The sequence below is a fragment of the Ananas comosus genome, linkage group 2 (genome assembly GCF_001540865.1).
Source record: "Ananas comosus cultivar F153 linkage group 2, ASM154086v1, whole genome shotgun sequence".
In the NCBI taxonomy this organism is placed as follows: domain Eukaryota; kingdom Viridiplantae; phylum Streptophyta; class Magnoliopsida; order Poales; family Bromeliaceae; genus Ananas; species Ananas comosus.
Genome location: NC_033622.1, coordinates 13,062,780 through 13,087,799, shown reverse-complemented (window position 1 = coordinate 13,087,799; position 25,020 = coordinate 13,062,780). Strand labels below are relative to the sequence as shown.

Here is a 25,020-nt window from a genome sequence, read left to right as displayed (position 1 = left end):
TGAAGAAGAGAGGAGGTGGGGAAGGGGCATTAATTCATCTTTACAGTAATAAAGTTGGACTTGTCTACCTATTATACCATAAAGGAGAAGGTGACCGTGTCAGGTAATCAACGGTGTACAAAATTTCAACTGTGACCAACCGTTCCTAGAGCAAGTGGCAAAAGGCCTGGTGGTTGGTACCCGAGACCCAAGTTCGAATCCTAGTTGATTCACATTTTCCAGCTAAGTTTATTTCTAAATGAAATAAATGAAACGGGTAGCATGCTATGATAATACGTCTTGCACATTTTATAAATTCTATACTTTTGAAAATGGAGAATATGCTTTTATTTTGACTCTTAGTTAGAGATTGGATAGAGGGTTAATGACTCCCAAAACCGTACAAGGTGTGGATACTAGAAAGCATAAGTGGGCCGTAGAAGTGCTCTCTTGGGCCGGCCCATTAGTTAAATGGGCATGTTCCATGCATAAAATGGTGAACTTTATAAGTGAATTTTGTTGAAAATTAAGTTTGGCGAGGTTTTTTTTTTTTAGAGAGATAGGTAGCATGCTATCCGCTTTATTTATTTTATTTATAAATAAATTTAGCTGAAAATGTGAATTAATTAGGATTCGAATTTGGGATCTCGGGTACCAATCACCAAGCCCTATGCCACTTGCTTTAGGGACGGTCGGTATAAACTAATGAAGGTTAATTCAACTGATCCAAGCTACTTAGATTGTTAGATATCATGCAATGCTTGAAGGAAGGGCCCTTAAATGGCTTTACTTGTTTGAAAGTGTTTTTCTTTTTTTTTTTTTAAAATAAACTTAGCTGGAAATGTAAATAAATTGGAATTCGAACTTGGGACCTCGAGTACTAACCACCAAGTCCTTTGCTACTTGCGCTAGAGACGGCCAACTACTTGTTTGAAAGTTATTCAAATTTTACCGCACACTCGACTCTTTTTTTCATTTTGAAACCACAACCTTATTTGGATGTCAAAATAAGTATGTTGGCCAATAATATCTTATTTAGTATGGAAATTTTCTTATGTGATGGGATGATTGCAGTTCAATTTTACTTCTTGAAATGTCTTGATATTCATGATTTGTCAAGATAACATATTTCACTTTTGAGATAATTTATCTTATTTCAAAAATGATTGGAAGATCGAATATGTCGTTTTGTTTGAAACATTTGACGACATTTGTAATTGCAATCATAATAAAAAATTCTCAAACCGAGTAGAACATCATTGAATAACTTATTTGGATCCACATCCAAGCAGGAACTTAATTTACATTGTGAGAAAGGGATTTTAATTCAAGAAAGGTTGAAAAAAAAAAACATTTTTATATATATTTCCTTTCTCTTCTGTGAGCAAATTAACTAGCCAGTCCATTCCACTTCAACTTTACGGTATGCAAAAAGCAGATCATCGACCAATGCAATTGATTAACCCATTGCTCACTTCGCGCGACATTTAAATCTCAGCGCAGTGTACTTTGTGTGGATTATAAATTTGACTCGATCTCTCCCGTGGCAATTGTACTTAATTTCGAGCAAACTTTAGTCCCCTCCTTCCCATTTCAACTTTTTTGTACAAATACAATATGACAAACCATATAAATCCAATTAAATGAACAAATAAATGATCGATGGATATTAAAAGCAACAACGTACTCATCTACTCTATTTATGCGCCCCCATGCATGCATGCATGTTTTGTGCTGGGTACGTACAGGTTAAAAAGGGCTTCATAACTTAAGCAACAAAAAATCAGGAGCAAATACTATACAGTTATAGTAATTAACTAACTAGGTTTAAGATCTACGCAAATAAAACCCACTTAGCACTAGGCTTCTCTTTGAGGGTCTTAGAGTGTGTCAAAGAACATCCCTCCTCATCTCTCCCTCTCCTCGATATATATCCACTCAACTTAAACCAAAACCTTTTCTTCTTCTTCTTCTTCTCCTGCTCCTTTCCTTTCTTCGCTTCTCTCTCCTTCTCTTTACCTTCTTCCTTCTTTCTGCGGCCGATCGCGAAAGCCATGGACCGGCTCTTCGTCAGCGGTGGGTCTCGCTTCTCTTCTTTAAGGAGGAGAGACCACCTCGATCTCTTTGCTTCATGGTACAAAGGAGAGTGGGAGTCGGAGAGTTCGGAGTCGTCGTCGGAGTAAGGCGAAACAGAGGAGGAGCTGCTCGAAGAGGAACTATATATAGTATAGGTTAAGAAAGAAGAGGAAGAAGAAGATGTAGAAGAGAGCTTAGAGAGGTGAGAGAGCCTCTCTCTTAGGCAAAAGGGGCACACTCCTATAGATTGGTTGTGCTTTGGATGCTTCTTACACCTCATGCTTCTATTAGGGTTGGACCTTCCCATCTCTCTAGCTCTTCCTCTCTTTCTCTCTCTCTAAAACAATATATTTCTCTTACTATATAGCTTGGTAGATCAGTTTCTCTTGGATTTGCAAGGGGAAACATGTGTATAAAAGTGGTGGTGATGAGGGGGGTTAGGGGAGTTTCTTGGTTATTTCTTGTACAATTAAAAGTGAGCAGACATGTTCATGGAGTTAGTGTTTGGATTGGATTTCGCTTTTTAAATAGTATTCTAAGGTACTGAGTCCATTGGCTGGGGCCAGATCGATCAAAGGTGCATGTCTTAGGTACATGACAGGAGATTTCCTACAAATTATATATATATTTATTATATTATTAAGCCTTTTTAAAAGTAATTAGTAAATTAGGTACGGTTAGTATCAGGTGTTTCTTTTTTCTTTTTTTTTTTAGAGAGATAGATAGTATGCTATCCGTTTTGTTTATTTTATTTAGAAATAAACTTAGCTGAAAATATGAATAAAATAGGATTTGAATTCGGAACCTCTGAGTACCAACTATCAAGTCTTTACTATTTACGTCAGAGACAGTCGGTATTAAGTATTTCTAATTTAATTTTAAGATGAATCAATTAAATTTTATCTTTGAATTTTTCATATGCAACACAGGAGAAGCATTAATTGTGACTTTAGATGTTATTTATTTATTTATTTATTTCACATCAAGTCACCAGCTAGTGTACTTTATTTTCCTAAAGTATACTAAGTGGGCCACAAAGCTAGCTAGCATTTAAAAGGATGATTAGTGAATATCTAGAAATTTCGTCCCTTCCTTTTCTCCCCTTAATTAGTACCAACAATATTAAATTATGGATTTGTGTTAACTTGTTGAAATTGTACCACCAAGTACCAATAGTATTAAAACCTTAGACTTTTTCAGTGTATTTATGAACGTTATTTTCCTTGCATTCAAACTCTTGAACATTTTAGTCTTTTTCTTCGCGTCCGACTATACAAATTTTCCCTTTCTACTTCTGTTTTGTGAACAAAGCGAAGTTGCGTGGAAATTCCCCCGGGTTGTACGGGTTGTACAAGTCTTTCACGCTCCTGGATAAATTGCACCGTAGCCCTCGGACTTTTCTCAAAGTTTCAAAACATGCAGGTTTGGTATATTTGTTTCGCTCACCCGCGGATTCCTCCAAGTGCTGCAGCATTCGTATGCCTCCTCCATTGGTGTGTCTTAACTAAAAATATGAATTAATTAAAATTCAAACTTGAAACCTCAGATATTATCTATCAAGTTCTTTATTATTTATGCTGGCGACAGTCGGTAGCAGAGCACCAATGTGTGTTATAAGTTATCGTGAGAACTGCTCACATCTGAGGCCTCGAGGGGCTCTTCACACATTTGTACAATCAACGTCCACGGAGGACGTGGCAATCAAAATGAGCTGGCCCACACGAACTTTGCACTTTGGTATCCTCTCTCAATCTCGGGAACATTCCTAGCCCCATTAGCCTCTTTTTTTTTTTTTTTTTGAGATAAATTAAACACNTATTTGTTCTGTTTCACATTCTACGTATAGATCGGTTAACTTGGGCTTCAAAATCTCATTTCTGTCCTCTAGTTTCGTTAAACTTTTTTTATACTAAAATCTATTTAGATTTTTGTGAATTCTGAAATTAAAAAGATATAATACATATATATTATATAAAAAGAAATGTTATACCCACTTATTAGTTTTTTTATTTTATTTTATTGATATTTGATAATATAAAATATTTTGAGGAATGCTTCAATACACTGGTTAAATTAAATCTAGCCGTTCATATTTTAAAGACGAGATTGACTTTTGCATAGTAATTACCTGCTCAACAGGTTACTATTCGTAAGAATAATATGGAAAAACAAATACAAACTAATTACCAAATTTGATTAATCCTATACAAATATTTGTTTCCTTATTTAGTTTTGTTACTTACCAAATTAGATAGTGCTAATTTGATAAGTAATAAACCTGTATTTAAACTTTATAATTGTGTACATTAAATTCAAATTTAATTTTAATTTTAATTTTCAGAACGAAAAAATTTATGTTTAAATGAATAGTATATTTCAATTCAAATTGTTAATTTGATATTAAAATGACACGAAATTTCAAATATATTAACTTATTTTAAATTGTAAATTATGATGTATTTATAAACATAACTTTTATTATTTATTTAAATTAAAGGCTTCTATTTTTAAAATTAAATTCAAATTGTTCATTCGATAGTAAAAACAACACTAAAGTTCAAAAATATTGATTAAAATTAAATTTTAAATTTAGATTTAGTTTATATTATAGTTAAAAAAATAAATTTTATTAACTATTTAAACTAAACGATTCTATGTTTGAAAATTAACTTTAAATTATAAATTTGAATTTAATTTTAGCTATTATAATTTCAAATTATCTTTAAAAAGGCTTTTAGCTTGTTTAAATTACACATTAAGTTCATTTAACTTGGATCATTTGTTCAAATGGTATAGCTTATCTTTACTTTGTCAACTTGTAATTAAAAAAGTTTTACTATCTCTTTATGGTTTAGCTTATTTTTGTTTTGGCATTTCATGGTCTAAAAAATCACTCTACATCCATTCAAAGTTTAGCGCATTTTTTACTTTGCCACCACATTATTTTTTAAAATTTTTACTTTACCACCTATTTTGACATAGGATTTTTTAATAAAATAAAAATTAAATTAATTAAGTTAATATTACACTGATTGAGCTATCCAATCAAATAATCATAACTCCAACAGTCAACTTCAGATCAACTATCCATATTCAAAAGTTAAAATATTAATATATTACATTCTTTTTAATTGAATTTTAGCTTTTATCATCCAATTTCAATTTATTAAGAGTTTGGTCTTGAAGTTTGACCACATCAACTTCAACTCATCATTCAGCCATCTAAATTGGAGCGTAAGGCTCGATGCAATAATCTAGAAGATTTGAATAAAGTTTGACAGCCAAAGTATTATGTTTTTTATAATTTGAGAAAAAAATGTGTAATTTGTTCTGAAACTCGTAAAAATTATAAAAGTTTAATTTATTTTAATTAAGGTATTGAACTGAATTTGTTAGTACTATTGATCACAAAGTCAAATACAAAATTTTTCAAACATTCACTTGGGGATAATATTTCATATTCAATTACTAAGAGATTGTATAATATAACTTGTCAGTTGCAATATTTTATATTTATATATAATTTTCGATGCAAAAAATGTTTAAAATTGAAACAAATTTAAGATTTTATTTCATAATCAAATCATACAAATAAATTCAAAATTGGCTAAACTTTTAACCTCTGGTTTAAGTCAAGCTCGAGTTTAGGGGTAGACTAAATGATTTCAATAATACATCATTTTTTATTTAAAATTTGAATGTGATAAATTAGTAAAGAAAAGTTAATTTAGGAAAGGTAATTACACACTTTTCTTATTTGCAACGCCGAGCCTTTCCAGCTAAATTAACTTTTCTTTCCCTATCTTTAATTGATACATAGCAATATTTGAGGGTGAAAACTTTCCAAAAATAGAATGAGATATTTTATAATTACTAGAGGGGCATTATGTGAATGAAAATATAAATTTATAAAAAAGCCCTTTATATTAATTTTGTATATAAGAAAATAGTTTATCCTTGATAAGAGGGTGACTGGTATCTAAGACAACAAAAGTCAGTCAACCTCTTAACTAAAAGATATTTTTACTATTTATTTTAAAAAATTTAAGGGCCGGGTTCTTTTTAGTGTACAGGAGCATTGCTCAAATATTTTTATTTCAAATAATCTCCGAGCCAGCTGGGTTGGGCTAAATTCCTAACTCAGCTACTCCCCCGCTACCCGCCTCATCCTTTGGAAAATTGTAGAACCCCATTTCACCCTCTCTCTCTCTCTCTCTCTCTCTCTCTCTCTCTCCCCATTTCCCATTTTTGGAGCTCTTTTTAGCTCTCGATCGGCGCCGCAACCCCCGCGCGCGCGATTGCACTTTTGGTACGTCGTATCGTTCCATTTTCGTTTTGTTATTTATTCAATTTGAATTTGGTATCGATTTGGTGATGCTTCGGTAGGGTGAGTTCTAGAATTTTCTCGATCTCTCTTGTTTGTTCAAAATCGATCTCCGTAGATAATCTAGTGTATGTTGTTGTAGAATTTGTTGGATCGTGAAAAGAAACTTGTTACTAAAGTTCTATGATTCGCTCCAGAAATTGTTATTGTTGTGATCCGTGAGGAAGCGGCTTGCGAGGATAAGGTGGGATTCTGAGGAAATGGCGTCGGTTGTTCCTTCATCTTCTACATTTTGCGTTCATCTCCATCAGTAAGCCATTTTCATGTTTGTTTTGTTAAGTTTGTGGGTATCATAAATTTTGAATGTTAGGAAGGAAAAGACAAAAAAAAAAAGTGAACAACATTACGCAACTTTTTGTGTCTCTGTCTTGCTCAGTTGAAGCAATTGCATAGTTTCTGGGAATTTTTTTTTATGGTAATAACCAAATCAACAACAGGCTTTTATCTAATCTAACGGCTTGTTTGGTTCATCTATTTTAGACTCTGAAATCGAAATAAAATTCACTGATTCCGATAGTTCCTGTTTATTTTACAGAAATCGGAATTCGATCCCTATTCCATTCTGAAATAAGAATGACCTAATCCGGCTTTGAATCCCGAATTGGCCCATTCCACAGTAAGCCACCCAAAGTCCTCTCGCCCAAGCACCTCCCCCTCTTCTCCCTTAACCAAAACCCCTCTCTAAAAGACGTAGGTGTCCCAATTATTCATTTCGATTTTCATTCCAATAATATACTAAAAATTTTTAGATGATTTATCATTCCATTTTCCATCCCAATGCAATCCAATTTTATTTCCCGTTCTCATTCCACTCATAAACCAAACATGCCCTAACTTTCTAGATTAACCTAACTGTTTAAGATGGTATAGCCACATAGTGCGTGTTATTTGAAGTTCGGACCTTATACTACTATCATTAGTCGATGAAATTCAGTAAGCTGATAAACATAGACAGGAATATTTTATCTATTACATCCATTGTATGAAAACTATGATGCAATTTAAACGCGCCTATGCGTAGATTCTAGGGATTTACATTCTCTTTTGTTTTTTTTTCTTGGATTTAGAGTCCAATATCTCTCAAGAAAACACAGTTTCTTCAAGGAGTTTGGAGGGTCTCCTTACGCCTCACTTTCAATGAATAGGAAGAATAGAAATACTAAATTGGTGGATTTGAGGACCGTGAGAGCTGTTGCTTTGAGAGGAGATGGTGGCTTCGAGACTGGTCCAAGATCTAGTGAAGGTGAAACCGCCATAATGGGACAAAGTGCTTCCGTCAATGCTCTGGACAATCCATCTTCAGTTCTTCAAGCAGATGCTGTAGCACTAGGAACGATTTCTGCTGACATGGCTCCTGTTAGTGATGCGTTTTCTGTTGATAATGATGAAGTTGATCTAGATTGTCCTACAGAGGGTTTCTCATCTATTGCAGAGGCCATCGAGGACATCCGGCAAGGCAAGGTCTGCTATGAATGTCGACATGTTATTTCGCTATATTTTCTGATTTTCATCAATTATTTCTTTATCAATTATTTCTTTATGGAGCTTTTACACGCACACAAACATATGTATCTCACCAAAGTCATCTTCTTATCTATATATTGCCTTTGGAAATCTTAATTTTCACATATACTCCTTTGAAAGTGTCTTATCATAAATTAACTGGGACATTTATATAATATATGTCAATATCTCATTATCATATCCCTGATGTTTGGTTTGCAGTATGTGATTGTTGTAGACGATGAAGACAGAGAGAACGAGGGAGATCTTATAATGGCTGCATCTTTGGTAACGCCAGAGGCAATGGCTTTTGTAGTAAGACATGGGACTGGGATTGTGTGTGTCAGCATGAAGGGAGAACATCTTGAAAGATTGCAGCTTCCTCTGATGGTAACAACTAAAGAAAATGAAGAGAAACTCTGCACTGCATTCACTGTTTCAGTGGTATGTTCTTTCTCTTCAATCGGTAAGTCGTAAATGGTTATTTCCAGCTGGTAGAAATTAGCATTTGGTACAAATGACAGAAAAGCAAGGAGAGTTTTTTTTTTTTATCCTTGTCCATCTTTCTCTTGCTAACTGTCTTCTTTTTTTCCCGAGAAAATTCTCTTGCTAGCCGTCGAGAGAATTGTTTAAACTTTAAACTGCACCTACAATTAGCATAGATATATTATTTGATATTGGTTTTTATTCTTCTGGTTCTACAATTTATGAAAGTTCCTTTCATGTTTTATTCCCACCTTTGTCGTTAGGCAACTTCTATTTGCAACACACTATCCTCGCACTGTTCTGACTAAATTGACCTAGAATTCTTCCGTTCTTCTGTTTTGTTGTGTCAGTTGGATATTCAGCAGTTTCTTTTTGGCTTTTCTTTTGTTGCACTGGGTGTGGCCTTGCTCAGCGGTCTCCTTATTCACATTTGGATAATTGGATTTTTGTATGATGAGTAGGTTACAACAACTGGTAGTTTCACTTGCATTTCTTTCTGCTTCTGAATCTACTGTTATATGTTTTTTCTTCTTAGGATGCTAAAGAGGGTACAACAACTGGGGTTTCTGCAAAAGACAGAGCAAAGACTGTTGTCGCTCTTGCATCTCCTAACTCTAAGCCCGAAGACTTCAACCGCCCTGGTCATATATTTCCTCTGAAGTATAGAGAGGGTGGTGTCTTGAAAAGAGCTGGTCATACTGAAGCATCTGTTGATCTGGCCTTGATGGCAGGGTTGCCACCTGTTGCAGTTTTATGTGAGATTGTGGATGATGATGATGGTTCCATGGCTCGGTTGCCAAAACTCCGGGAATTTGCTAAGAGGGAGAATCTGAAGATAGTCTCAATAGCAGACTTGATTAGGTATAATTATCTGTGCATGTCTCAGTACTCCGCTTATTGATTATCAGAAGAGTCATTGCATCAAGGGACCTGAAAATTTCAGGAGGTTTTAGTTTGGTCGCAAACCTTTCAATTCTTATATTTGCGTCCCTAACCTCTTCATTTGGTTGCAATCTTACCAATTTTCACTAATTTTCTCAGTTAAATTGGATGAAAATGACCGTTTAATTGCAAATGAGAGCTCTGAGTGTGGATTACATAACAGCTTGATGATGATTATGTGGAATATCTCTACCAAATTTGATGGAGGAGCTTAATAGAAATGATAAGATTGTAACGGAATTTGAAAGTTAGGGATCCAATTACATGAATCTAACACGAGGAATAAAATGAAACTACACTAAAAAGGTGAGGACCCTGGTACAATTTACTCATAATTTAGATCCCCACTTGTGGAAGGGGCAGGTGTCCTATTCTTCACGCTTTTACTTAGCATGCTTGTGCGAAAGTTACTTTTCTCTTTTATATTCTAAGAGAGATGATTCAGATGAATCATAAAATTGTAGATTAAATTTTGGCATTAGGGAAAATTTTGGCATCCTCTTTGTAGTATTTTCATCAATGCTCTAACATGACATGATTCACTAGTTAATTTTTTCACTTTACTTTTGCTTTTGTCATAAAAAGTGAGCTGTTTCTGTGCTAAACATGAATTTACACGATGACAGGTATAGAAGGAAAAGAGACAAGTTGGTGGAGCGTGCCTCTGTTGCACGCTTACCCCTCAAATGGGGTTCGGTTCAGGCTTTTTGCTACCGATCTCTTCTTGATGGAATGGAGCATATTGCAATGGTTAAAGTGAGCATCGTAAAGGACAAAATTATTTTTATACAATGAGCTTTAGTGACCATTGTTCTTTGCCTTTACGAAGTACAAAAATGATCATGCATTGCTGTTGTACGTGTAGTATATTGCTTGGGAGGTTCTTTTTGAGAAAATTTTGAATCTTTGAGAAATCTTTTAAACTGTGCACCTGTTCATTTTGTAATTATGACTTAAAAAAAAAGAAAAACTAAAATGATTAGATTAAAGCAAATTGTATGTGAAAGCATGGTTTTTGGTGACCTGATATTATCTAACAGCAAGTACATGTAGAATTAACACTTGTTCCAAGTTGAAAGTTGTTTAATCAATATTGGAAGTTAAAGAAAACAAAAAAAAAAGGACAGGAATAAAAAGAAGGCATAATTGTCCTGTCACTTAATGGCCGATAGCTACTAGTTGGCAGTTGCCTCTAAAGTTATCCTATTCAAAAGCTGATATTATCATCTCATTTACATGTCAATTCAAACATTTTGATTGCATTTACCTAGTTTGCCGAGTTTTACAGGGTGATATTGGAGATGGTCAAGATATCCTAGTAAGGGTGCATTCAGAGTGCCTTACTGGGGACATCTTTGGGTCTGCAAGATGTGACTGTGGCAATCAGCTAGCCCTGGCAATGGAGATGATAGAGAAAGCCGGCAGGGGCGTCCTGGTTTATCTTCGTGGTCATGAAGGTAGGGGCATTGGGCTAGGCCACAAGCTTCGTGCTTACAACTTACAAGATGATGGTCGTGATACTGTGGAAGCTAATGAGGAATTGGGATTGCCTGTTGACTCACGGGAGTATGGTATTGGCGCCCAGGTAAGAGATGCATCAATTTATGAGAATGAACCACAGGCTTGTACCACTTTGACAGGAGGAAGCATTATTTGTCTCCTTTTAGGGATTAAGTATTAATTATTTTCTTTCCTTTACCGCAATCATTTCCATGTGAACCATTTTGTCATCTAATTGTACATTTTCCTTATCTTTGTAGATTTTACAAGATCTAGGTGTTCGTACAATGAGGTTGATGACCAACAACCCAGCAAAGTATGTTGGGCTCAAAGGCTATGGGTTGAGTGTTGTCGGCAGGGTTCCTCTGTTAACTCCAATAACTAAGGAGAACCAAAGATACCTGGAGACAAAAAGAGCAAAGATGGGACACATTTATGGATCCGAGTTCAATGGTCACCTCATTAGTCAGACCGAAAATAGTGGTACAGAAGATCAACAGCAGAGCTCATAATGCGCACTAGTCCTTATTTGCTCGACTAATCAATACAGCTATGTTTTTAACAGTTTACGTTTCCATACATACCGCATTCTTTTTTATTAGCTTTTAAGCCTATGTATCCTGAATCCACCATTTTTCCATAGCAGATCCCCGCTGCTGGAGTTTTGGATGAAATATATTTTGCAGCAGTTCTTTTTCCCTATGCTTTATCGTAATTTTTATTCAACTTTGTCGTAATTTTTATAATGTTGTTATTTATAGATTATAGACAAACATGTATGTGTAAGTTTGATGGTTGTGTTTCTTTCTGCATTTCCTTGGGAGACACCTATTAAGAGACACATCTGATGCAACAAATATTATTCATCAAGAGGAATTAGTATGCTCCTGTTCATCTAAATCCCTCGGAAATTGTTGTCCTTTCTTCTGTTTGTTATCTTCGCTTGTCTTAGCAGCTATTAGAGAGGGAGCACAATCTGATTTTATATGACAAATTTTGTAACATGAGCAAGCGAGATGAGATTATGGGGAGAGAATGAAATGGAAATGAACCAATGTTGAGCAACAACATTAGAATGGTAATCTGAGCGTTTTGCACAGTTTCTCTTTGCTAACAACAACAATTGTATGATTAATAACAACAACTGTATGACTCAGTTCGTGGGACAACAAATTCGTGTTGAAAATTATCACCTGTATTATCTTTCTTGTAAAGCAGCATATTGCTGAAAAATTATATGCTGCCGGTGACACTGTTGACGAAGAATCTTACCGTGAGACCTCTTTGAGGCTGAGTGTGAAATTAGTCTGATTAACTAAGACTAATATCGCAAAATTTCAAGCTAATGGCTTGGTGAGAAGGAAGCACAGCATGAAGAGATGTCGATACCGGCAACTTCCATTGCATTGCACACCCACTCCGGGACATCACCCTTGGGGAACTGTGACAACATGCCAACATTAGGGAACTAAAAAAGGCAAAAACAAAGGAAAAAAAAGAAAAGAGCTTTTTCTACATCAGTTGGACATATCTTCCACACATAACATGAACTCTTCTTTTTTTGTTCTAGTCTTCAATATTGTTACTTTCTTCTAACAATAATTATTCATGGCAGCTTTTGACCTTTCCGGCGATTACGTTTACATGTAAAAACAAATATGACAAATAATAGACATTACCAATTCTTCAAGCGCTTCTAGAAAAAAGAGGGTTTTGAGTACTTGCAGTCATATTACAACATATAGAAATGAAATATGCATATGAAGCCAAAAAAACAAACCTGTGTCCGCAGAAATCCTCTCACAAACCTACATAAACAGACAAACCAACCAGAATTTGTCAAACTACATTTTTTTACTTTACTAGAAGGAGGTAAATGATATTTGGAACAAAATAAGAAAAGCAAAACGACATACTCAGGGAAACGTCCTTCAACTATCGATGTATGGAGATCCCTGCTGAGCTGTAAACACAGAAAAGAAGAGAAGATAAAACATCAAGTATAGCAATTGCAAATTCAGAATTATTTTAGAATATCGTGCTTATACCTTCATCATGTATGATAGGTTATGATATGACAGAAGTTGAGAACCCATAGCATCTTTTGTGACAAGGCAGTGTAGATAAGCACGTGTATATGTTTTACAGACCTGCCAAAGATGATCGATCGTATAAAAGACACTTTCGCAGAAAGAGTGGCGTTTGCTATTTTTATTGACTTTGGCTAAACACTCACCATACATGGGCATGTAGGGTCAATAGGGCGTTCATCATTTGCCATTGCCCTGTTTTTCAGCTTCAAAACTCCCTTAATAAGAAGAATGAAATTAAGTCCTATTAATTAAAAAATAGCACCCAACATGAGATCATGTAAGTAGAATTGCAGGTTCCCTCAGATTGCCAACATAAAACTTCACTAATACAGCGACATAGTTAGATTCGCATTTTTTATACATACAAATTATCAACAACAGCAGATAAGAAACAGAACTCAAAAGCCATCGAGAATCTTAATAGCTAGACCATAGAAACTGATTTTATCATGCCCCTTTGACACCCGATAGGTTTAAATTTGTTCAGCTCTACATAGGTTCTAATTGCAATATTCATGTCTGCTTGAGTTTGCGAGTTGTGATCTGCGTCTAGGACTCTAGTGTTCAAGGTTCACAGCAAATTTTTATGACGCACAACACTGTAGCTACCTATGCAATATGTTGGATTTATTCTAATAACATAACTTACATATTTATAACCTTATAGTGCATTGAGCATGCCAGGGGGGCCCACTTCCATATTGTGGTGGTTTCCATTTCTAGCTTTTTCTTTTGTAGATAATTAGCAAGAACCCAAAGCCAAGTACTTGAGGTAAGGAGACCGATCGTCACAAAAGTTTAGCACCATAAAACAATAACATGCAAAATGAACTATCATGTGAGTCATGTTTTCAGAACTAAGGATATTCAGTCAAACACCATAGTTATTCTGCTTAATAAATTATCAAAGAAAATTGAAAAATCTTGACTACCTCTGGTATGAGTGCTGAGCCAAAGCGAGCAGTACGAGTAGGATAAACACAATCATACATGTCTGCACCTAGAGCACTGCAGACTACAATATCAAGTGGATAGCCGACACCCTGCAATGTATATGGATGGTTTAAATCAAAGTTTAGATGCATGCTTGATTAGTTAAATGAGATGTATATGTAAAAACATTATTCCAAGGTTTGCACCATCACGTAGCGTGGTTTGTCTTCTGGTAATGCAGCAGTGCACTGTGCCACAACACGCCAAAAGGAATCTTTATCTTCACCACCTGCAAGACCACCTATGGCATAGCTGACGAAGAACAACTTAGAAAATCAGCCCCTCTTAAAAATCGAATAGCACTAGTCTGATAAGTTGAACAAAATAAGGTAGAGCAAACTGAACAGACATATTTTCATATGTTATATATAACAGGCCAATATTGTCCTATTACACAAAAGTTCAACGAAACAACACCCTACTAATATTAAAGCAATATATTGTACTTTCCACTAGTTAATATGTACACATAGCAAGTTAATAGGTTACATGGAAAGTGGGTCAGAACGAGCCTATCACATGATGCCAAAAATGGTTCTCCTTAACTGCTTTTCCAAATTATTAAGGAGTTGAGAGACAATGAGGCTAGCTTCTTAAGAGCAAAAGAATCAAATCGTTCTTAAACCGCATCTAACTCCGTAGGCAGACGTACAACAGATGAAGTTTCCAAATATTAATTACATAGATCAATTATAATTCATTTAATCTATAGGAGTAGACCACATGAGAGGCAAAGCTGAGAACATACAAGGCACAACATAAATATTCCACAAGATTGCCACAGTCGAGCAATGTCAAAAAAATGCTCTAATAATACTCTACAGAAAAGATGGATCGAAAGACATACCCAGGAAGATTACGTTCAACCAAGCCCCTCACACATATATCTCTGCATAAGGGAGTTCCAAACTCTTGATAAAAGAAATGATTTGATTAAAAACCTAATACAATTAAAGGCCAATTTAAAGTTTCACGTCACAGATATAATACTCTGGTGGCAGTTACCTGAGAACTGGATCTAGCCCTCCTTGAACAATTCCAAATAAATTTTGAGTATCAGGTTTCTGATGAGCTGCACTTCAATAAAGAAGAAAGATAAATGACAACAGACCACACCATGTTGTACATGTTCGAACATGTAATGAAACTCATTGATCACCAAAAAACGATTAAACAGTAGATACACAGTCATCCAACTATATTACATGAAATTTGAAGGAGAAAGAAATTTATCCACGGGAAAAATAAAAAGTGAACTAGCTTTGAAACTGCATGATTGAGATTTCTGCTGGCGACAGATGAAATGAAGTACAAGCAATGTATTATAACCTATTATTGTTCACATAATGAGCAAAACAAACAATGGAAGGCCAAGCGAAATTTTGAAGATTGCATAATATAGGATAATGGCAACAAAAACAAAAACTACAAAGGTTTAAAGAAACAAATCTAACAAGAAATTAAGCAAGATAAACACACAAAAGGATGAGCATATGTTTCTAAGAGACGAGGAAGGTTTATGCAAAGTATTAGAAACAGGAACTACAGTAAGTTTTATTTGCTAAAATATCACAAATCGCAACACTCTAGATAGGCAGGCATGATGTGCATAACTGGACTGGCTGACATCACCCACCAGTTCTTACAAAACAATACAAAGAATGCAAAGTATTCCAGACTATTTTTCCTGGTTTCCTTCAGAATAAATCGATCCTGTCATTTATACTATAAGAAAAAGCTTGTAGATTAATAAGTTTAAGCTAAATATAGCTAAGGCAATGAGGTCATTGATATACCAGCTATACATCTGTCCATCCACCGAAGAGTGCGATACATGGCCTCCTCAATTCTTGGACCAGTAATGGTGGTTTTTACAACATCATCAAGGGCCATGATGATATCAGCTCCTATTTTATTCTGCACATATATTTGGTAAGATACAAGAAGAATACTAGGTGGAGGCATGTAAGTCTGCGAACAAAATTATAATTTCCAAGGAATAAGAAGTCCTTTGCTTATAAGGAAATAATAAAGGTGAAAATGACAATATTATAACATAATACCAACATATAAAAAGAAGAGATACTACATATAAAAAGAAGAGATACTATCTCCCAAATTGACGCAACTAAGTGACAACTAGAGTTTTTAATATATTTCCTTTCTGGCGACTTTTCCCTCTTACACATGAGAAAACCGCTACATCATGTCACCACAAAATTTATCTTGTTATGTTCTTGAGTGCAAACCCTCAATCAGAACATTACTTTATCAGATCAAAAAGTACATAGACTTTGGCCCATTTATATACCACATGGAATTAAATATTCACCTGAAACACCTTTCCACAAGAAAATGAACAAAAATATATCTAAACCTCATGAACTTAAACCTTCAACATATTAAATTGCTTGCAGTCTGAAAGACAAAAACACTAAGATTTAGCACTTGCCTAACAGTTAAATTTTTTGAACGAAATTCTGAAGTTCATCAATTCTCCAAATTGTCTGACTATGAGGTGAAAACATCCCAAAAAGATGTACGTACTTGAATTTGGATGGACTCTTCCGGTGTCAGGAGCATCGGCTTTCCGTCAACAGGTGACTGTCAATGAGAATGTAGAGAAGTTTTAACTAATATCATTCACGAGCAGATATTTTTTCATCTTCTAGAGCATTGCATAGGAAATTTCAATAGGAAAGCTAATAAGTGCAATAAAGAATTACCTGAAATGTTACTCCTTTCTCAGTAATATCAGCTAAATGCAACAAAGAAACCTAAAAAATAAAAAATATATCTTCACAGTCAGAAACGGCTAAATGAATGTATTAACGGTCGCAACTAACAAGTTGCATCAAATTCAATAATTGCCACAAAAAAAAAAGGAAAAGCAATCAGGGGCGTATATTTTCAACCATTTGAAAACCACCCGAGTCGGTAAGAAGAGCTCTTTTCCAATTCATGAACTTGTGAAGGCCCCCGAATTCATCAATCAGATCTGCACCAGGGCGAAGCGCCAGGTGGTACGTATTTCCAAGTATAATCTGGCAGCCGATTTCCTCCAGCTGGTTATTAGTTAGACCTTTTATTGTACCTGCAAAAAACACAAAGGAGTTCTGAATACGCACTAGTAGTTTCTATTTCCACTTCTGGTTTCAGCTGAGAAGAGATAAGCTCGACAACACCTAGATACAACTTTTATGCTATACATCCGATCGTGTGAACTTGTATAGCGAAACGACATGGGAATTAAGGATTTCAAACCTTGAGTTCCCACAGGCATAAAAAGTGGCGTTTGACATACGAAATGAGGCAGCGTCAGTTGTGCCGCACGCGCCCGGTTGAACCTTCCTACCACCTGAAATCAAGCCTTAAAGCGCGAATTACCGATCAAAACAGAGAGGATTCTTTTTATTTATAGTTTCCCATCAGTCGAGAGCTCTCCCACTAAGCCCGAAAACCTACTGGTGTGAATTTGATTGCTTACACAAGCATATAAGAATTCCTTTTGTTTAATACATTTAGCAACAACATATTCGTACTAACCTCAAAGCGAAGCGCCATTAAAAAGAATACCACCCAATGTACTCACTCTGCAAGCACATTACCGATGTTGTGAGCTAACAAATTAGTTACTCCATTAAAATCCAAGCTACCAATTGCTACAAAACGCAAACTACAAGCCCAAAAACAAACAAACAATGCATAAAAGAATAATCCGCGGATCAAATGCTTCGATCTTATTAAAACTGCTAAAAAATCTCGTTGGAGAAGAAGAGGATTCGTGATAAAAACCTGCGAGGGAGAGAGAGGGATGTGAAAAGGAACGAGGAATCGTACGCGGCCCCAAAATCGTCGCCCTAAAATATCGTTCGTTGTTTGAAGTCCCCTGCGGCGGCTAACGGGAATTGGCGAGGGAGGGGAGGGTAAAATGCAACGGCTCATTTTGCTTCGGAGTAGGGGAAGGAATGATTGGACGAACCAGATCGAACGAAACGCCGTTGGGCGATTTGATCACAGCCGTCAAAGAATTGCCATGGTGCCTCACGCCGGTCCACCAGGTCCACCCGTGCATGTCGTGCACCACACTTTCTCTGCTCCATCTCAAACGTTCATCTTGACCGGTCAATCTGTTTTGGAGGGCAGATATGGTAGTCATGCATGGGATTGAGGGATGGGATGATATGGTGCACGAGACTTTAATGATGCACCAGGTACATGGAAGTTTTACTTTCCTAATCCTAGTCGGATTCGGAAATACATTGATGACGCATGATGACGTGTGCTGGAGATATCCTCTAATCCTAATCCTAGTCCTAGTCCTAGTCCTAGTCCTAGTCGAACTCGGAAAAGATATTAAGTCGAAGTCGGCGATAATGTCCGTTACACCGCCGACTCCTATCCACTATTAGTTCAAACGCGGCAGCGAAGCACTGTTCGCCGCCGAATTCTACAGATGGCATCGTAGTCGGCGCGGAAAACTCCCACCAATCACATTTCATCGTCATGACGTCATCACTATAACGGTCGACTGACCAGCTCAAGGCTATAAATAGGAGCCCCCCTTCGTCCCGAGAGCTCGTTCCGGTTCGTCGTTCTCCTCCGACGATCGCTCCCCAAGGTATTTCCTCTCCGTTCCCTAATCCCTTCTCTATTATTTCGCTTTCCCTTTCCTGCTTTGTTCTTTGGTGTGTAGTAGTATTTCGTCTTTCGTTCTCTTCTTCTTCTCATTCATCTTTCGCGTGTAGGATTTCGTACCCTCGTCCTTCGATACCATGCAGTATTTCCTGTTCAAGAATCCCGTGGTTTGGAGATGTGCAATGGCGTGGAGCTTTACATAACTCAGTGAGCCATGATCGACCAAGCAAAGAGGAAGAGATTGGAAGGTGAAAACTTTTGGTCCGTATCGTTCTCTAATTATCTTCGTTTCTTTCCTGGCATACATTGCCGGTATGTGATTTAGATTAGGAATTGTAGGAGGCTCTGCTTTGAATCCGCCATTAAAGATTCGTTACTGATCCTCGTTCTTTTTTCTTTTCTTTGTTCGTCTGAGGGAGTTCTTGATGCTTATTCCTAAGATCTTGCCAGCATTGGTCTCAGATGAAGCGATATGCCCTAATAATCCCACATCGAGATGGGTATGAGGGTGAGATCTTAGTTAGATATAATATTAAAGATCTTAGCTATAATATAAATGTTAATTGAATACTACCTCGCTATTCTGAATCTAAAAATGATACTACGATATGCTTGATATATCAGCGTGTATCACCTCTACGGCCATTGAGCATGTGATGAAGAGTGGATTCAAGAAGCTTAATGAGGGTGTCCTGGATGATGAACAAAAAGCACCAGATCAAGATTAGGACCCTTCTCCTCCCAAGAAGCTTAGCAGATCATGGCTACATTGAACTGTAGATCGCAGATAGTGGTCAAGAAGCGAGAAAGGAATTGCTGGGTAGTAAGGAGAAGCGTTCTGAAATGTTTTGTCTCCTTATGTTCTCTAACTATCCCTTTTTCTCATTCCACGCATACAGTTTAATTGTTATGTGTTCGTAAATTAAGAACTGTGAGAGGCTCTGTTCTGAAATCTACATCAGAGGTTCGTTCTCTTCCTTTTGTTTTTTTGATCTTGTTTTAGGGATTTTTAAATTATTGTTGCTAATGTTTTGCCAGCACTGGTCTCAGATGAAGTGTGCTATGCTCTAACGTACCCATGTCGAGATTGAGAGTACGAAGGGAACATCTTAGGTATCATTTTAATCATATTAGGTATAATATTTAATCTAACTAAATACGTTGTTACAATCTGTGTCTAAAAGTGATATGATGATAAAAATTGATATCACCGTATGACCATTAGTGAGAAATATGTGGCAGTATATAAAATCTCCCACTTGTATAACCATCAGATGGAAGAAGTAGGACATTGGCAACATCATCGCAATGCTACTCCCAGTTTAGTTGTGAAGAAAAGCGTTTGGTATGTATAACTATACTAATTTCTCTGGTACGTGTTCCCTTGAGAGATTGGCAAATCAGTTTTAGATTTTAATACTGATTATCTAATTGTTTTATACTGGGAATAATAGGTCGTTGTTTTTGGCAACAACATCGCAATGCTACTCCCAGTTTAGTTGTGAAGAAAAGGGTTTGGTATGTATAACTATACTAATTTCTCTGGTACGTGTTCCCTTGAGAGATTGGCAAATCAGTTTTAGATTTTAATACTGATTATCTAATTGTTTCATACTGGGAATAATAGGTCGTTGTTATTGCAGACTTTTGAATGGGGCCCATGGGTTGGGATGTACCAAAGCAAGGAAATGGTAACCAAATGGCACGAGGTATATTGATGGTATGTTTGATTATGAGCCATATTTTTTAGTCTTTTGTTCCAAAGATTAAGTTTTCTTTGTTAAAAGGTTGGATTTCACCACTGGATGGGAAGGAAAAAGAGAATATAATGGCTTATAACTAGCTCCCTACTAATGTTATATATCCATATTTTTATTTGAACTGTAGCTACGCCCTTCTGAAGCAATTCTCTGCCGACTAATACTTTCTTAACCGCCCAATCTGATTTGCAGGGCAGAGATGGTAGTATTGCATGGGATCGAGGGATGGGATGATGTGGTGCATGAGACTTCAACAATGCACCGAGTATATGGATCTTTTACGCTCCTTGTCCTAGTCGAATTCGGCAATAGATTGATGACGCATGATGACTTATGCTGGAGATAACCCCCAGACCCCAGTCCTAGTTGAACTCGGCAAATGATATTAAGTCGAAGTCCGCGGGAATGTCCGTCACACCGCCGACTCCTAGCCACTATTTTAGTTTAAACTCAGGAGCGAAGCACTTTGACGCCGAATTCTACAGATGGCATCGAAGTCGGGGCGGAAAAGTCCCGCCAATTGCATTTCATCGCCATGACGTCATCCACCATAACGGTCGACTGCACCAGATCAAGGCTATGAATAGGAGCCCACCCTTCGACTCCCGAGAGCCTCGTTCCCCTCCGGCGATGGCTCCCCGAAGTATTTCCTCTCCGTTCCCTAATCCCTTCTCTATTATTTCGCTTCCCCTTTCCTGTTTCGTTCTTTGACGTGTAGAATTGTGCCCTAATTCTTTTGATTCTTTCGTTCTCTTCTTCTTCTTTGCGATTCATCTTTTGCGTGTAGGATTTCGTACCCTAGTCCTTTGATACCATGCATTATCCCCTGTTCAAGAATCCGTGGGTTGGAGATGTGCAATGGCGTCGAGCTTCAGATGCCGAGGTCCAACGTTGCTGCTCGGATTCGGCCAATCGGTTCTTGGCTAAACCGAAGGCCTCCACAGTTGCGGCTGTGGCCGCCTCCTCGCCTCTGAGATCGTGGTGGAGATTGTGGATTCAAGAGGCCAAACGAGAGCATCATCGAGCATTGAGCGGAAGCACCGGATCGAGCTCTAGATCCTCGTTCCCGGCATAGCTTGGCCGATCATGGCTACACTGAGTCAGGGATTGCCGATAGCGTCCAAGCAAAGAGAAGAGATTGGAAGGTGAAAACTTTTGGTCCGTATCTTTCTCTAGTTATCTTTGTTTCTTTCCTGGCATACATTGCCGGTATGTGATTTAGATTAGGAATTGTAGGAGGCTCTGCTTTGGATCCGCCATTAAAGATTCGTTCCTGATCCTCATTCTTTTTTCTTTTCTTTGTTAGCCTGAGGGAGTTCTTGATGCTTACTGCTAAGATCTTGCCAGCATTGGTCTCAGATGAAGTGCAATATGCCCTAATAATCCCACATCGAGATTGAGGGTGTGAGGGTGAGATCTTAGTTAGATATAATATTAAAGATCTTAGATGTAATATTAATGTTAACTGAATACCTCGCTATTCTGAATCTAAAAATGATACTATGATATGCTTGATATATGAGCGTATCACCTCCACGGCCTTTTAGCATGTGATGAAGAGTGGATTCAAGAAGCTTAATGAGGGTGTACTGGACGATGAACAAAGCACCAGATCAAGATTAGGACGCTTCTCCTCCAAAAAAGCTTAGCAGATCATGACTACACCGAACTGTAGATTGCTGATAGTGGTCAAGAAGTGAGAAAGGAAGGAATTGCTGGGTAGTAAGGAGAAGCGTTCTGAAAGGTTTTGGTTCCGCTTTTTCTCTAACTCCCCATTTTTCTCATTTCAAACATACAGTTTAATTGCTATGTGTTTGTAAAATTAGGAACTGTGAGAGGCTCTGCTCTGAATTCTACATCAGAGGTTCGTTCTCAATCCTTTTTTTTGTTTCTTTTTGGGTTTTTTTTAGGGGTTTTTAAATGCTTGTTGCTAAGATTTTGCCAGCATTGGTCTCAGATGAAGTGTGCTATGCTCGAATGAACCCGTGTCGAGATTGAGAGTGAAGGGAATATCTTAGGTATAATTTAAATCATATTAGGTATAATACTTAATCTAACTAAATACGTTCTTACGATCTGTCTTCTAAAATGATATGATGATAAAAATTGCTATCACTGTATGATCATTAGTAAGAAATATGTAGCAGTATACAAAATCTCCCACTTGTATAACCGTCAGATGGAAAAAGTAGGACATTGGCAAGAACATCGCAATGCTACTCCCAGTTGGGTTGTGAAGAAAAGAGGCTGGTATGTATAACTATACTAATTTCTCTAGTATGTTTTTCCTTGAGAGTTTAGCAAATCAGTTTTGGATTTTAATACTGATTGGGCTAATTGTTTCATACTGGGGGGTAATAGGTCGCTCTTAGTGCAGACTTTTGAATGGGGCCCATGGGTTGGGATGTGCCAAGGCAAGGAAATGACAATCTAATGGCACGAGGTATATTGATGCTATGTTTGATTATGAAGCATATTTTTTTAGTGTTCTGTTCCAAAAATTAAGTTTTCTTTGTTAAAAGTTTGGATTTCACCACTGGATAGGAAGGATCAAAGATAATGGCTTATAGCTAGCTCCCCACTAATGTTATATATCCATAGTTTTATTTGAACAATAGCTATGCCCTTCTGGAGTAATTCTTTGCCGACTAATACTTTCTAAAACTTTTTGATATTATGCTGTTGTGTAGCTTTTGTTGGACGCATGTTTAATTTATGAGATAGAATGCTATTATCATTGCAAAACAACACGATGTCGGAGGCTTCAAGACTTAAGTAGGGGTGGATAGTTGTAAAACTTGGTAAGTAAATTGGGTGACGATGAGGAGAAGAGCTTCTGAAACTTTTTGGTTCGTATTATCCTTTGACTGTTTTGTTTGCATTTTAGCCATACTTACCTTCTTGTGTTTTTGTATTAGGAATTCTGGAAGGCTCTGATCTGAATCCACTGTAAAAGTTTTTTTTCCTGATTCTTTTATTTATTCTTTTTCTTTCTTTTTTGTTCTTTTGAGGGATTTCTTGGTGCTCGTTATTAAGATTTTGCTGCAGGCATTGGTCTTGGATGAGGTGTGTTATGCCCTAATAATCTCACAGCGAGTGTGTGCGAAGGAAACATCTTTGGTATGATTCCTCCTTAGTGCCTTATTATTGTTCATCTAATGGTAATATTGTGATAAATTTGATATCACAGTATCACCGTTACTGTGTAATCTGTAAAATAAATAATGTTTACCTGTTATTTCAATCTGACAGAAAATGTGGGATATTGGTGTGAGCAACCTGATCCTATTCACAGGAAATGTAAGAAAAGAGCTTGATGTACTATCTACTTTGTTTTGCGTGTGTTTAGTCTAGAGATTAGCATATTGCTATTAGATTTTTAATTATGCTTTTTAATTGTTTCATGCAAGGGCTTGATCACTCGTTTTATGCACAAACTTTTGATGGCCGATGCATTGGAGTGTGACAAAGCAATCCAATGGCATGAGGTGTGTTGATGGGTACGTGTTTAATTAAGAAGCCTATTTTCAGCTTTTGTTGCCATGAATAGCCTTTTCTTTCCTGTGCAGCTTGAAGAATAACCTTACTGAAAGTCGGAAAAGAACTAATGTGCAAATGAAGACTTTATAGTTTTATCTTATCGAAAATTCAAAAGCATCAATGCCCAGATGAAGGGTGATAATAAAGAACAGGAGATCTTTGGTCGTAAGTTTTTATCGTTAAAACAAATTATATTTTGCCTCTGTGGCAGCAAGGAATTTTTAGTAGACAAAACTGTAGCTCTCCTTGTGGTGTGTGGATTGATTTTTTTCTCTATGGCCACTGTTTCTTCTTCCATTAATGTCATGCCAAGTAACATTTTCTGAAACTTCTTGTTGCAGTTTTCTAAAATGCACTTTCCCCTGCAGGACAACACCAAATGGGAGGAGCCTGGAAAATGTTGCCCGTCAAAAGTTGTAAAACTTTGTAAGTTGGTTCATAAGTCAAGCAAGTTCGAAATAAATTGACTAAACTGGACTGAATTTAGTAATTAAGAAAATTAATATATAACATCATAGGGATTTAGCAATGTTCTGTTGAGTCAAACACAGGTTAGAGAGTGACATCTTTAAACTGGCTAGAGCTTACAGAATTAATATTCGGATAAAGTTGTTTTAAAAATCAATAGCATCAATGCTTAAAAACTTTTACCCTGTTTGAAACTAGAGTTTCTATTTCCTGGGTTCTAGAAATTTTTGCTTTCTATCATACAAAAAGCTCTAAATAACTTTTTTTGGGAAATAAATGACTAGTTCACAATCAAATGGTATTACAGTCCATTTTAAATAAACCTTTCAATATCTTCTTTTTTTTTTTTTTAAGTGACATTCTACCGACTTTTGGTTCTCTTGATTATGCTAAATTTATTAATTAAATTCAACACTTTATATTCAGCAGGAATTTTGTTAAATTCAACTGTTTTGAATAATTTTCCAGCTGATGAGATTATGAATTTGGTTGATTTGAATCAAATAGCTAAAGGGGATCATATTTTAATTAGTAACCACTTCAAATTGCAAGATATAATATCAAATTGAATTAATTAAAACTCGAAGCAGATGCCTGCAAAATGGAAGCGGTCCGAAGACTCCGAACCGGTAAGTGCAACAGTGGAACAGATCTTCTA

General features: G+C 36.5%; 3 protein-coding genes and 1 long non-coding RNA gene across 6 annotated transcripts; 2 read left to right on the top strand and 2 right to left on the bottom strand.

Moving 5' to 3' along the window:
- Positions 1,429 to 2,535, bottom strand: LOC109706647 (protein AF-9-like). Its single transcript, XM_020227592.1, has one exon. The coding sequence runs from the start codon at positions 2,360 to 2,362 to the stop codon at positions 1,814 to 1,816; it is 549 nt and encodes a 182-aa protein (XP_020083181.1). The 5' UTR covers positions 2,363 to 2,535; the 3' UTR covers positions 1,429 to 1,813.
- LOC109704280 (probable bifunctional riboflavin biosynthesis protein RIBA 1, chloroplastic) lies at positions 6,190 to 11,585 on the top strand. The gene is made up of 8 exons (XM_020225048.1): positions 6,190 to 6,364; positions 6,577 to 6,689; positions 7,507 to 7,900; positions 8,165 to 8,386; positions 8,964 to 9,289; positions 9,997 to 10,126; positions 10,659 to 10,955; positions 11,131 to 11,585. Exons 2-8 carry the CDS (start codon positions 6,640 to 6,642, stop codon positions 11,380 to 11,382), a joined length of 1,671 nt encoding a protein of 556 aa, XP_020080637.1. The 5' UTR covers positions 6,190 to 6,364; positions 6,577 to 6,639; the 3' UTR covers positions 11,383 to 11,585.
- Positions 11,914 to 17,897, bottom strand: LOC109704293 (queuine tRNA-ribosyltransferase catalytic subunit 1-like). Of its 2 annotated transcripts, none has more exons than XM_020225054.1 (16): positions 17,752 to 17,897; positions 17,503 to 17,549; positions 17,221 to 17,314; positions 16,872 to 17,050; positions 16,683 to 16,733; positions 16,504 to 16,560; positions 15,753 to 15,873; positions 14,962 to 15,028; positions 14,804 to 14,845; positions 14,103 to 14,208; positions 13,896 to 14,006; positions 13,107 to 13,178; positions 12,919 to 13,020; positions 12,787 to 12,833; positions 12,651 to 12,678; positions 11,914 to 12,311 (listed from the first exon to the last, which is right to left on the bottom strand). In XM_020225054.1, the coding sequence occupies exons 2-16, from the start codon at positions 17,518 to 17,520 to the stop codon at positions 12,213 to 12,215; spliced, it is 1,194 nt and encodes a 397-aa protein (XP_020080643.1). In that variant the 5' UTR covers positions 17,521 to 17,549; positions 17,752 to 17,897; the 3' UTR covers positions 11,914 to 12,212. The 2 variants fall into 2 exon arrangements, with proteins under 2 accessions (XP_020080643.1, XP_020080648.1); XM_020225059.1 differs by having other exon boundaries at positions 17,221 to 17,326; positions 17,752 to 17,892.
- Positions 18,549 to 24,907, top strand: LOC109726014. Of its 2 annotated transcripts, XR_002220403.1 has the most exons (18): positions 18,549 to 18,577; positions 18,705 to 19,102; positions 19,219 to 19,558; positions 19,633 to 19,707; positions 19,869 to 19,939; positions 20,049 to 20,112; positions 20,238 to 20,314; positions 20,547 to 20,997; positions 21,142 to 21,499; positions 21,661 to 22,098; positions 22,181 to 22,218; positions 22,312 to 22,604; positions 22,716 to 22,797; positions 23,045 to 23,474; positions 23,607 to 23,654; positions 23,765 to 23,842; positions 23,924 to 24,059; positions 24,263 to 24,907. It is a non-coding gene; the product is annotated as an uncharacterized LOC109726014 (long non-coding RNA). The 2 variants fall into 2 exon arrangements; XR_002220404.1 differs by lacking the exon at positions 23,924 to 24,059 and having other exon boundaries at positions 23,765 to 23,854.